Raw genomic sequence first — 13,612 nt, 5'->3', positions numbered from 1 at the left:
ATATCATTTTTGTGGAAAAAAATGATTTTTTTATTTTCACGTCCGAGCGTTATAAACTTCTGTGAACCACTTGGGGGTTCAAAGTGCTCACCACACATCTAGATAAGTTCCGTGGGGGGTCTAGTGTCCAAAATGGGGTCACTTGTGGGGAGTTTCAATAGTTTAGGTACATCAGGGGCTCTCCAAACGCACATGACACCCGCAGACCATTCCATCAAAGTCTGCATTCCAAAACGTCACTGCTTCCCTTCCGAGCCCCGACGTGTGTCCATACAGTAGTTTTCTCCCACATATGGGGTGTCAGCGTACTCATGACAAATTGGACAACAACTTTTGGGGTCCAATTTCCCCTGTTACCCTTGGGAAAATGAAAAAATTGGGGACTGATTGATCATGTTTGTGGAAAAAATACGATTTTTTTATTTTCATGCCCGGGCATTATCAACTTCTGTGAAGCCCTAGGGGGTTCAAAGTGCTCACCACACATCTAGATAAGTTCCTTAGGGGGTCTTGTTTCCAAAATGGGGTCATTTGTGGGGGGTTTCCACTGTTTAGGTACATTAGGGGCTCTCCAAAGGCAACATGACACCCGCAGACCATTCCATGAAAGTCTGCATTCCAAAACGTCACTACTTCCCTTCCGAGCCCGGACGTGTGCCCATACAGTAGTTTCCTCCCACATATGGGGTATCAGCATACTCAGGACAAATTGGACAACAACTTTTGGGGTCCAATTTCCCTCAGTACCCTTGGGAAAATAAAAAAATGGTGACTAAAAGATCATGTTTATGGAAAAAATACGAATTTTTTATTTTCACGCCCGGGCGTTATAAACTTCTGTGAAGCACTGGGGGGTTCAAAGTGCTCACCACACATCTAGATAAGTTCCTTGGGGGGTCTAGTTTACAAAATGGTGTCATTTGTGGGGGGTTTCCACTGTTTAGGTACATTAAGGGTTTTCCAATCGCGACATGGTGTCCGATCTCAATTCCAGCCAAAAACGTCAAATGGCGCTGCTTCCCTTCCGAGCTCTGCCATGCGCCCAAATAGTGGTTTATCCCCATATGTGGGGTATCAGCGTACTCAGGACAAATTGCACAATATCTTTTAGGGTCCTGTTACCCTTGGAAAAATAAGAATTGAGGGTGAAAAGATCATTTTTGGGGAAAAAATATGATTTTTTAATTGTACGGCTTTATGTTATAAACTTCTGTGAAGCCCTTGGGGGTTCAAAGTTCTCACCACACATCTAGATAAGTTCCTTAGGGGGTCTAATTTCCAAAATGGTGTCATTTGAGGGGGGGTTTCCACTGTTTTGGTACAGCAGGGGTTTTCCAATCGCGACATGGTGTCCGATCTCAATTCCAGCCAAAAACGTCAAATGGCGCTGCTTTCCTTCCGAGCTCTGCCATGCGCCCAAATAGTGGTTTACCCCCACATGTGGGGTATCAGCGTACTCAGGACAAATTGCACAATAACTTTTAGGGTCCTGTTACCCTTGAAAAAATAAGAATTGAGGGTGAAAAGATAATTTTTGTGGAAAAAATATGATTTTTTAATTGTACGGCTTTATGTTATAAACTTCTGTGAAGCCCTTGGGGGTTCAAAGTTCTCACCACACATCTAGATAAGTTCCTTAGGGGGTCTAGTTTCCAAAATGGTGTAATTTGTGGGGAGTTTCCACTGTTTTGGTACATCAGGGGTTTTCCAATCGCGACATGATGTCCGATCTCAATTCCAGCCAAAAACGTCAAATGGCGCTGCTTCCCTTCCGAGCTCTGCCATGCGCCCAAATAGTGGTTTACCCCCACATGTGGGGTATCAGCGTACTCAGGACAAATTGCACAATAACTTTTACGGTCCTGTTACCCTTGGGAAAATAAAAATTGGGGTGAAAAGATCATTTTTGTGGAAAAAATATGATTTTTTAATTGTACCGCTTTATAAACTTCTGTAAAGCCCTTGTGGGTTCAAAGTTCTCACCACATATCTAGATAAGTTCCTTGGGGGGTCTAGTTTCCAAAATGGGGTCACTTGTAGGGGGTTTCCACTGTTTAGGTACATCAGGGACTCTCCAAACGTGACATGGCGTCCGATCTGAATTCCAGACAATTTTGCATTGAAAAAGTCAAACGGCGCTCCTTCCATTCTGAGCTCTGCCATGCGCCGAAACAGTCGTTCCCCCCCACATATCAGGTATCAGCGTACTCAGGACAAATTGCACAATAACTTTTGCAGTCCAATTTCTATTGTTACCCTTGGTAAAATAAAAAAAATTGAACCTGAATTTTTTTTTTGTGAAAAAAAGTTAGATGTTCATTTTTTTTTAAATATTCAAAAAAATTCCTGTGACGCACCTAAAGGGTTAATAAACTTCTTGAATGTGGTTTTGAGCACCTTAAGGGGTGCAGTTTTTAGAATGGTGTCACTTTTGGGTATTTTCTATCATATAGACCCCTCAAAGTGGCTTCAAATGTGATGTGGTCCGTAAAAATAAAATGGTGTTGTAAAAATGAGAAATCGCTGGTCAACTTTTAACCCTTATAACTTCCTAACAAAAAAAAATTTTGGTTCCAAAATTGTGCTGATGTAAAGTAAACATGTGGGAAATGTTAGTTATCAAGTTTTTTGGGTGCCATATCTCTGTGATTTAAGGGCATAAAAATTCAAAGTTGGAAAATTACGAAATTTTCGCCAAATTTCCGTTTTTCTCACAAATAAATGCAAGTTATTTTAATGAAATTTTACCACTAACATGAAGTACAATATGTCATGAGAAAACAATGTCAGAATCACCGGGATCCATGGAAGCGTTCTAGAGTTATGACCTCATAAAGGTACAGTGGTCAGAATTGTAAAAATTGGCCCGGTCATGAACGTGCAAACCACCCTTGGGGGTGAAGGGGTTAAAAGAGGTCTGGATACACATGATGAGAGCATTATACTGCCTCTGTACAAATCCCTGGTTAGACCGCACATGGAGGACTGTGTACAGTTTTGGGCACCGGTGCTCAGGAAGTATATATTGGAACTAGAGCGGGTACAAAGGAGGGTAACAGAATTAATAAAGGGGATGGGGGAACTACAATACCCAGAGAGATTAGCAAAATTAGGATAATTTAGTCTAGAAAAAAGACGACTGAGGGGCGATCTAATAACCATGTATAAGTATATAAGGGGACAATACAAATATCTCTCCGAGGATCTGTTTATACCAAGGAAGGTGATGGTCACAAGGGGGCATTCTCTGCATCTGGAGGAGAAAAGGTTTTTCCACCAACATAGAAGAGGATTCTTTCCTGTTAGGGCAGTGAGAATCTGGAATTCCTTGCCTGAGGAGGTGGTGATGGCGAACTCAGGCGAGGGGTCCAAGGGAGGCCTGGATGTCTTCCTGGAGCGTAACAATATTGTATCTTACAGTTATTAGGTTCTTTAGAAGGACGTAGATCTGGGGATTTATTCTGACAGAATGTTATAGGCAGAACTGGATGGACAAATGTCTTTTTTCGGCCTTGCTAACTATGTTACTATGTTACTATGAGATTAAAAAAAAGGTAGCATTCCATGATTGCACATGTAAGGGGTTATAGAGGCCGTGTGTGAATCAGTGCTGCTGACTTCTTATACTATTATTTTACACATACCGGGATCTGTCCTCAGTATTTCTCTGCATCAGATTTATATTATTACTTTCCCACTGTAGTGCTCTACACCTACTGTTATTAACCTAAGATCACTGCCAGTGCCTCACCGCAGTGTCTCTGCTCATCCTGCAGCTGCTGGACACCCACCACTGTATTGTCTCTTGTGACTGCAGATTGTGATCAATCACAGATCATGTGTGCACTCACTACACTGAGCAGCCAATCACAGTAAGACTGGGGTCACACTTGCGAGAAAGTCACACGAGTCTCTTGCATCAATACCCGGCACTGCCGCCGGCACTGAATGCATCTTTTTCTAAGCAGCTGAACACTTTCCGACGGCAGTGCTGGGTATTGACGTGCGAGACTCGACTAATGCCGATTCCATTGTCAGTAAATGAGATGAGAATTAGCGTTATGGAAGATGAGTCTATGAGGAACGTATTCAGCTGCCGACTCCGAGGAAGAAACTGCTTGTTGACTGCGGCCTAAACATATAGGTTTTATTAGTAGATGTCAGGGAAATAAACAGAATGTTGTAAAATAATAAAAAATACCATTGGTGCTTGGGTCCCCACCAGCCTCTCTGTTTCTTGGTCATTCGCAACAAACTTGTGTTTCCTACAGCCAATCAGTTACTGAAGCAGTGGGTAACATAGCCAGTGATTGGGAGCATGGAGGCGATGTGTTAGTCAGCAATTCAGCTTATGTTCCAGTCCATAAAAGACTAGAGAATACAACATCTACATGTTCTATCTCCTGATATGTTTCCTTTAATATTTCCAATAATTGTATTATTACACAGGATTTTTATGATGTTACATCGGCTCATCTTCTTCTCATTCAGGTCTCTACAATATCGGATCCTCTCAGTGAAGATCTTCTATATAAGAGAATTTTCCTGATTTACCAATCAAGGATGGATATAGGCAGAGACAAGATGGCGGAGAGGATATTACACCTCACCCTAGAGATCCTCTTCCGGCTTACTGGAGAGGTGAGAGATTCTGATGACATAACATTACATCATTCTTATCTATGGGAATAACAGATGGAGAGAACTGGAGAGGTGAGGACTCTGGAAATGTCTGTAGTGAGATTTATTAATGTGTCTCTCCATAACCAGGATTACACAGTAGTGAAGACCTCTAGGGAGCGCTGTCAGGCCCCTGTGTCTGAGGGATGGGGAAGACCTCTGAGCCCAATTACAGGGACTACACCTCACCCCCTGACACATGAGGACATCAATGACCAGAAGATCCTAGAACTCACCTACAAGATGATTGAGCTGCTGACTGGAGAGGTGACACTGCTGGGAATGCTGGGACATTATACAGTAATGCTATGAAGTGATTGGGGGTAATGTTATCATTGTGTCAGGTTCCTATAAGGTGTCAGAATGTCGCCGTCTATTTCTCCATGGAGGAGTGGGAGTATTTAGAAGGACACAAAGATGTGTACAAGGACGTCATGATGGAGGTTCCCCAGCCCCTCACATCACCAGGTAATAGACAGGACTAAATACAAACAGCCTATAATTATCTGTATGTAAAGAATGAATTCAGTCCCTGTATGTGTTTCCTCCAGATCTATCCAGTAAGAGGACAACACCAGAGAGATGTCCCCGTCCTCTTCTTCCACAGGACTGTGAACAAGAAGATCCCAATGTTCCTCAGGATCATCAGGTAGATGGAGAGAAGGTGTCAGGAGATCTCCCCTATGATGTGTAGACGGCTGTGAAGGTCTTGTGCTCAGTCTTGTTTTATCCACCAGTATTATATGTTTTATACTTGTGTAATGAGAACGGTGGAGATGGCAGGATTACAGCTGATCATAGATGTGACTTCTCCATCTGTCTGTGACTTTTACAATATTTGTTTCAGGGTGAAGATCTGACCCATATTAATACTACAGAGAAATATGTGAAGGGTGATGAGCGGTGTAAAGAGGAGATTCCTACATATGACTACCCAGGTGAGCAGTAACCACTAAATACAGAGAAGTCAGACTCTTCCTAGTCACCGGCTGTGGCTGCTTTATCGACTGTCTATTCTGGTCGTATCACAATCGTGTGATCACCATTTTGCCGCTAGACCACAACATTCTGCTCCATTTAGAAATGTTGAAATTTCTTTGTGAAATTGTTAAGTCCTTTTCTATAGAACTTGCAACCTGGAGTATCCATCTACCCCCTGGGATTAGAAGATGCTGACTGTTAGATGCCAAGATCTGTAAACTATAAAGCCAAATAACGTAGAATATGCTGACAAGTTAGAAAATCACTTGAAGAAATATATTATGATGGTCCTGTAGGAGAAAGCGGAGGGTAATGATGCTGTTGGCTTCCTAGAACCCTGATATCTTATTGGATGAATTTACCTTCTCTCCCTTCTGTGCTGCTGAATGTGCTCATATGGTCCCTACAAGACCAGGTCCAGTCTTTCTGGCCAAACTTCGCTTTTATGATCAACAACATTAATCCCTTAGTGAGAGAGCCAATTTAATTCTTAATTACCAAGCCAATTTTTACAATTCTGACCACTGTCAGTTTATGAAGTTATAGCTCTAGAACGCTTCAATGTATCCCATTGATTCTGAGAATGTTTTTTCGTGACATATTGTACTTCATGTGAATGGTAAAATTTCTTTGATGTAACTTGCGCTTATTTATGAAAAAAATGGAAATTTAGCAAAAATTTAGAAAACTTTGCAATTTTCAAACTTTTAATCTTTGTACACTTAAATCAGAGAGTGTTGTCACACAAAAGAGTTAATAAATAACATTTCCCACATGTCTACTTTACATCAGCACAATTTTGGAAACAGTTTTTTATTAGGACGTTATAAGGGTTAAATGTTGACCAGCAATTTCTTATTTTTCCAACAAAATTTACAAAACCATTTTTTTAGGGCCCACCTCACATTTGAAGTGAATTTGGGGGTCAATATAACAGAAAATACCCAAAAGTGACACCATTCTAAAAACTGCACCCCTCATTGTGCGAAAAACCACATTCAAGAAGATTATTAACCCTTCAGGTGCTTCACGAGAACAAAAGCAATGTCGAAGGAAAAAATGAACGTTTTACTTTTTTCACAAAAAAATTTAATTTAGAACCAATTTTTTTTATTTTCACAAGAGTATCAGGAGAAAATGGACCACAAAATTTGTTGTGCAATTTCTCCTGAGTATGCCAAAACCTCATATGTGGGGAAAAGCCACTGTTTGGGTGCATGGCAGGGCTCAGAAGGGAGGGAGCACCATTTGACCTTTTGAACGCAAAACTGTCTGAGAACAATGGTGGTGCCATGTCTGGTTTGGAGACCCCCTGATATACCGAAACAGTGGAAACACACCAATTCTAACTCCAACCCTAATCCCAACCCTAACCATAACCCTAAACCCAACACACCCCTAACCGTATTCCCAACCATAACCACAACCCTAACTTTAGCCCCAACCCTAACCCTAATTGAAAAATGGAAATAAGTACATTTTTTTATTTTTTACCTAACTAACTGGGTGATAAAGGGGGATTTGATTAGAAAATTTATTTATTTTGATCACTGTGATAGTGTCTATCACAGTGATCAAAATTAACCAATAGGAAAAATTTCCTATTGTTGCCGGATGCCAGCTGGCAGATATCAGCGGGCGCACTGCGCATGCACCTGCCATTTTCTCCTGGAAAAAGTCGTCGGTGGCTCAGGGGACTCCACAGCAGGTTTCAGGGACAATGGAGGTACCAGGTGAAGATCGGGGACCCTATTTCTCTCTCCTCTGATGTGCGATCACATCAGAGGAGAAATTAAATGGAAAATCGGACCTTTTTTTGCAGTCGCCGTTATACTGTTAATAACGGTGATCGAAACACTGGGGTTGGTCAAAACCGAACTGAATCATGTTCTCTAGAGAAATTCTTTGGGGGGGCGTTATACCCTTATTCCTCAGTGCCGTTAAAAAGCGACGCTGTGGTTTAAGTACCCTTAACTGCCACTGTTAAAAGGCGTGTCGGCGGTCGTTATGGGGTTAAATGTGCAGTCGGGGCCAAGTGTGAATTTCTGTAGAACAACAGAGTTTCCCTTTATAATGACTTTTCATTTTCTTTTAAAACCAACTAACTTCAAGGAGAATTGTGATAAACTACATAAAACACATTACACCTGTCCCATGATATATCTCTAAGCTGTGCGTGGCTGATGGCTGTAATATACATTTATTCACACCTGCAGGAGATGTGTTGGCATGGCTCGAGCTCTGGTTTCATGGAATCACTCCTTGTCATAAATTCCATTATGTTTTCAATCCTAGGGAATTCGGATTACTGCACAATCTCTCCTGAAATGGGGGCGCTAATACTTTCTCTACTCTTATCTTTGACTATCTAATATTTCTTCTTGAAACTCATCTGACAGAAAATATTGGTTCTTACAATAGTTTAGATTGCCAAGAATCAACAAGCCCCATAGTGTAGTCACTCCAGAGAGGTTTCACCACTAGTTACTCATTTATTACTGATGAAGATTGTTGTTTGATCATTTCAGTAGATATGTTATTGTCTATAGTTACAGTTGTTGACTACAGTAGTTCGTTCCCAAAATACTCTGATAACCAGTTCCCGCAGTCAGTTTTGTGTTCTTAATCAGGGCCCATTTTTCAAATCTGATATGTGTCATTTTATGTGGTGATAATTATAGAATTCTTCACAAAATATAAGCCCAAATTTTTTCACTTTCACAAAAGGTTAATAGCATACAGATGGACCTAACATATTATTTTACAACTTCTCTTGTATCCGACAATACCCTATATACGGTTGTACATTACTGTCTGGGCACATTTCAGGGTTGAGAGGGGAAGGAGCGCCATTTATCTATTTGAATCCAGATTTTACTGGAATAGCTTGCAGACACAATGTATTAGGAGCTTTGTTTGTGGCCACCTGGCAGCTGAAAAGATGGCCACCATGAACAGGCTTGGTGCTATCTACTCCATTTTCCTGATCGCAGGGATTGTCTTGCTCATCACCCTTCAACACCTCTACATAGTTCTGGACTTATATAGAGACCCTCCTGGCTTGGACCAAGTGCTGCCTGCTGTTCTATGGTGTGAAATGGGAAATACAAAAGTCAGGTAGCCGGGTCAGAACCAGTAAGGTAGAGAAAATACTAAATCAGAAGACGTAAGAGTAGTCAGCAAACAGGCAGGGATCACAACAGGAAACAAATACACAAGCTGAGAACTGAGTACAGAGGACTGAACCAGAGGAGAACAAGGCTGTATCTGGCAGCTGCCTTAAATATAATTTGAGCTTTCGTAGAATATGGTGCTATCCAATTGGCTGAATCAGGGAGCAGATTACTTCAGCTGGACAGCACATACACCCATACTGCCAGACTGGATGGTACTACTTGTCCCAGGCACCCTAATCTTAGTGGCTGAATTGAGCCTATGTCGACCAGAGCTTCTGGTTCCATTGTCTATCCCATTACCAGTCCCACCTGCCATATGAATAAGGACACGTCTGGTGACGTCATAGGAGGAGGTCCCAGAAGAGATGTGACACCATCTGCAGAAGTCCTAATATGACAAAATTTCAGAAAATCAGAGCTGTAGAAATCCCCATAAAATGACTCCATTTTGGAAATTATAACCCCCAGAGAACTAATTTATTGGAATAGTGACTATTTTTGATTCCACAGGCACTTTCCAGAAATTAGCACACCGTTTATGTGGTAGAAAAAAAATTGCAAATATTCCTTTTTATTACCCAACACATAGCGCCCTGATTGTGCTCCAGGAGACACACACCGTAAATTAACTCGGTTCTTCTTACTATAGTAATGCCAAATCCATGTGGTTTGGGCACACTGAAAGGTTCAGAAGCGAGGGGGAAATTTGGCTTTGGGAGAGCTGATATAACTAGATTGGTTAATGGAAGCCATGTTACATTTCAAGAGCCTTTGAGCCACTAATAATATGGAAACCTCTGTTTTTCCACTGACAGATGATGGACCTGAGTGAGGACTTGTTTTTTGTTAGATGAATAGAAGTTTTTATTGGTATTATGTTCGTCAACATAATGTTTCTTTGTGAAACACAGTACAACAAACGTGAAAAAATACTCTGCTGTAAAAAATATCTAACAATAAACAGCAAGTGCTAGTAAAAAGATGATAACAAAGACGGAAGACGGCTTTATATGTGCATGGCCCACAAGAGAGGGGTGGAGACCTCCCAAAAACTTGCAAAAGCAAGAAACCAACTGAATACAAACGCATGGGCGTTTATCAACTTTTTACCAGCAAAAATCGAACAATAAACAGCAAGTCCTGGTAAAAAGATGATAAATGCCCATGCGTTTGTATTCAATTGGTTTCTTGCTTTTGCAAGTTTTTGGGAGGTCTTCACCCCTCTCTTGTGGGCCATGCACATATAAAGCCATCTTCCATAGCATGTCCACATCAAACATTACCTTTCTGAATCCTGCTCATATAGGTACTGTTCACATGGTCAGGTTTTAAATACAATGGTTAGGACTGCTCTGATGGGTATACCTTGGCGTTTGGTAGAGCGGCTTAGTATACATTTTTTGCAAAAAATGTATCAACTAAATGCCCTGTTTTGTTATCATCTTTTTACTAGCATTTGCTGTTTATTGTTCGATATTTTTTTACAGCAGAGTATTTTTTCACGTTTGTTGTACTGTGTTTCTCTGTGTTTCAGTCTCTTGGTGGTGTGAACACTGTCCTACCGACTTGTTTGCTGTGTGTGCATGGCCCATGTGTTTGTATTCATAATGTTTCTTTGTGGCTTTTTATTCCATATTTGGGAGGCAGAATGAACAAACAGTTGAACACCACGCTCTACTGGTTCATCCTATGAGAGTTTTTATTAGAAAGTGAACTGTCATTGTCTTGGTGAAGAATTCAATATTTTTATATGCGGATTATAAGATGCTCCGGATTATAAGAGGCACCTCAAATTTTGAGGAGAAAAATGGGGAAAAAATTTTTTTTTAATAAAATGGTGGTGCTTCTTATAATCCATTTGTCTTATTGCTTACCGGGGTGGTGGCTGCGGTGGAGCAACGTCCCAGAGTCGCTGCTGGAGAAGACAAGAGTGGCGCACTGCTTCAGGCCGCAGGCTGGGAAGAGGGGCTGTTCGGATGTGTGGCGCGCCGCTGCGGGTGTCTGGTGCCGCTTCCGGGGTTCTGCCGACATTTTGTGAAAGGCCAGAGTTTCCGCAGTTCCATGGTTTCCTATGCGGGGGACTCCGGGAAAATGGCTGCCGGGGCAGCGCATGCGCAGATAGGGATCTCGGCACCAAGATCTCTAGAGATGAGATCTTATCTCCCGAGATCTTTGTGCTAAGATCTGTGCATACGCCATAGGAAACCATGGAACTTCGGGGACTCTTGCCTTTCACAAAATGTTAGCAGAGCCCCCGCAGCAGCGGCACCGGACACCCTCAGCAGCAGCATCGGACACACACAGCGGTGCGTCGCACATTCAAACACCCCCTCATCCCAGCTTGTGACCTGCAGCAAAGCTCCACTCTTTCCTCCTCCAGTCACAACCCTGGAACCCTGCTCCACCGCGGCCAGTAAGGTATATCCACATTATGAAACACACCCCCATTTTCCCCTCAAATTTTCCATTTTTACAGACAGTTTAAATAGAAATCTTAAATGACATTCAAAGATATGTTATTCAAAAATAATAATTGGTTTATGTCTTGGCAGATGACTGTACCAATAGATCAGAGTTACAGCTGACATCTTCAATTTTTAAATCGGATGATTTTGAGATCCCACTGGATACAATTGAAGTTAATGCCATTACTCCAGATATACCATCAACCCTTCACAGCAAAGATCTCTCATCTGATTCTTTGAAACTGGTACTGTCTTCTGATTCATTAGCAACAACTAAGGAAAATCAGAGTCACAAAATAAGCATTAAAAACGGAAATACTCCTAAATCAAAGAAGCCATTTTTATGTTCAGAATATGGAAACAGTTTTCCCATCGAAAAGTCTTTTCTTAAACATCCAGAAATTCACACAGTGGATAAAAGATTTTCTTGTTCCAAGTGTGGAAAATGTTTTAAACACAAATCACATCATGTTAGTCACCAAAGAACTCACACAGGGGAGAAGCTTTTTTCATGTCCAGAATGTGGGAAATGTTTTACACAGAAATCAGATGTGGTTAAGCACCAGAGAACTCACACAGGGGAAAAGCTTTTTTCCTGTTCAGAATGTGGGAAATGTTTTAACCAGAAATGCAATCTTTTTATACACCAAAGAACCCACACAGGGGAGAAGCCTTTTTCATGTTCAGAATGTGGGAAATGTTTTACCCAGAAATCAGAATTGGTTAAGCACCAGAGAACTCACACAGGGGAAAACCCTTTTTCCTGTTCAGAATGTGGGAAATGTTTTAAGTTTCAAGGGAATCTTGTTAAACATCAAAGAACTCACACAAACGTGAAGCCTTTTTCATGTTTGGAATGTGGGAAATGTTTTAACCAGAAATGCAATCTTGCTATACACCAAAGAACCCACACAGGGGAGAAGCCTTTTTCATGTTCAGAATGTGGGAAATGTTTTAACGAGAAATCAGCTTTGGTTAAGCACCAGAGAACCCACACAGGGGAGAAGCCTTTTTCATGTTCAGAATGTGGGAAATGTTTTACACAGAAATCAAATTTGGTTAAGCACCAGAGAACTCACACAGGGGAGAAGCCTTTTTCATGTTCAGAATGTGGGAAATGTTTTACCCAGAAATCAGAATTGGTTAAGCACCAGAGAACTCACACAGGGGAAAACCCTTTTTCCTGTTCAGAATGTGGGAAATGTTTTAAGTTTCAAGGGAATCTTGTTAAACATCAAAGAACTCACACAAACGTGAAGCCTTTTTCATGTTTGGAATGTGGGAAATGTTTTAACCAGAAATGCAATCTTGCTATACACCAAAGAACCCACACAGGGGAGAAGCCTTTTTCATGTTCAGAATGTGGGAAATGTTTTAACGAGAAATCAGCTTTGGTTAAGCACCAGAGAACCCACACAGGGGAGAAGCCTTTTTCATGTTCAGAATGTGGGAAATGTTTTACACAGAAATCAAATTTGGTTAAGCACCAGAGAACTCACACAGGGGAGAAGCCTTTTTCATGTTCAGAATGTGGGAAATGTTTTAACGAGAAATCAGATTTGGTTAAGCACCAGAGAACCCACACAGGGGAGAAGGCTTTTTCATGTTCAGAATGTGGGAATTTTTTTACACAGAAATCAGCTTTGGTTAAGCACCGGAAAACTCACACAGGGGAAAAGCATTTTTCATGTTCAGAATGTGGGAATTATTTTAACGGGAAAGCGAATCTTGATTGCCACATGAGAACCCACACAGGCGAGAAGCCTTTTTCCTGTCCAGAATGTGGGAAATGTTTTAACTTTAAAGGGAAACTCGTTATACACCAGAGAACCCATATACGGGAGAAGCCTTTTTCATGTTCATAATGTAACAAATGTTTTACACTAAAATAAACTTTTTAACATCAGAAAAGTCACAAAGGGAGTGAAGCCTTTGTCATGTTCAGAATGTTGGAAATGTTTTGTTTTGTTTTAATGTTTTATTTATTGAAATCTGCAAGTTACATCCGAAAGAAAGCAATCAACAGAGTAGCTTACAAAATTATTATATAACCTACAAATTCCACTTTTCGGGAGTTAAACAGATGGTTTGAAATATCAATTCATGGCAAAAACTATTGATATATAGAGGTTTAAGGACAACAACAGCCTTAAAGGAACTTCCAGCAGCAGGATTATCTGGGTTCAAATCTGGGTTCTTCCCATCCACACGCCCCTGCTACATCACATATGCCATGATTTCAAACAAAGATGAAGAAGAACAAAAAAGAAGAAAAGAGAAAAAAAAAAAAAAAAAAAAAAAAAAAAAAAA

The 13,612-nt window shown here is 41.0% G+C and overlaps 1 protein-coding gene across 1 annotated transcript; it reads left to right on the top strand.

Annotated features, from left to right (window-relative positions):
- The first annotated feature begins 4,491 nt into the window (after positions 1-4,491).
- Positions 4,492-13,219, top strand: LOC141072992 (uncharacterized). The gene is made up of 6 exons (XM_073560261.1): positions 4,492-4,641; positions 4,771-4,947; positions 5,025-5,148; positions 5,232-5,329; positions 5,528-5,618; positions 11,390-13,219. The coding sequence occupies exons 1-6, from the start codon at positions 4,564-4,566 to the stop codon at positions 13,165-13,167; spliced, it is 2,346 nt and encodes a 781-aa protein (XP_073416362.1). The 5' UTR covers positions 4,492-4,563; the 3' UTR covers positions 13,168-13,219.
- Positions 13,220-13,612: the final 393 nt, after the last annotated feature.

This window comes from Dendrobates tinctorius, unplaced genomic scaffold (assembly GCF_039654945.1).
Source record: "Dendrobates tinctorius isolate UK_male_01 unplaced genomic scaffold, ASM3965494v1 ptg000294l, whole genome shotgun sequence".
NCBI classification, from domain to species: Eukaryota; Metazoa; Chordata; class Amphibia; order Anura; family Dendrobatidae; genus Dendrobates; species Dendrobates tinctorius.
Note: the sequence above shows the minus strand (reverse complement) of the source record. Positions and strands in the feature narration are given on the sequence as shown.

Bases quoted from the DNA above. Each gene is read 5' to 3' on its own strand.
- LOC141072992 (XM_073560261.1), top strand. From the start codon at position 4,564: ATGGATATAGGCAGAGACAAGATGGCGGAGAGGATATTACACCTCACC. The intron at 4,948-5,024 runs GTGACACTGCTG...TCATTGTGTCAG, and splicing joins TTGAGCTGCTGACTGGAGAG to GTTCCTATAAGGTGTCAGAA. The intron at 5,330-5,527 runs GTAGATGGAGAG...TATTTGTTTCAG, and splicing joins ATGTTCCTCAGGATCATCAG to GGTGAAGATCTGACCCATAT.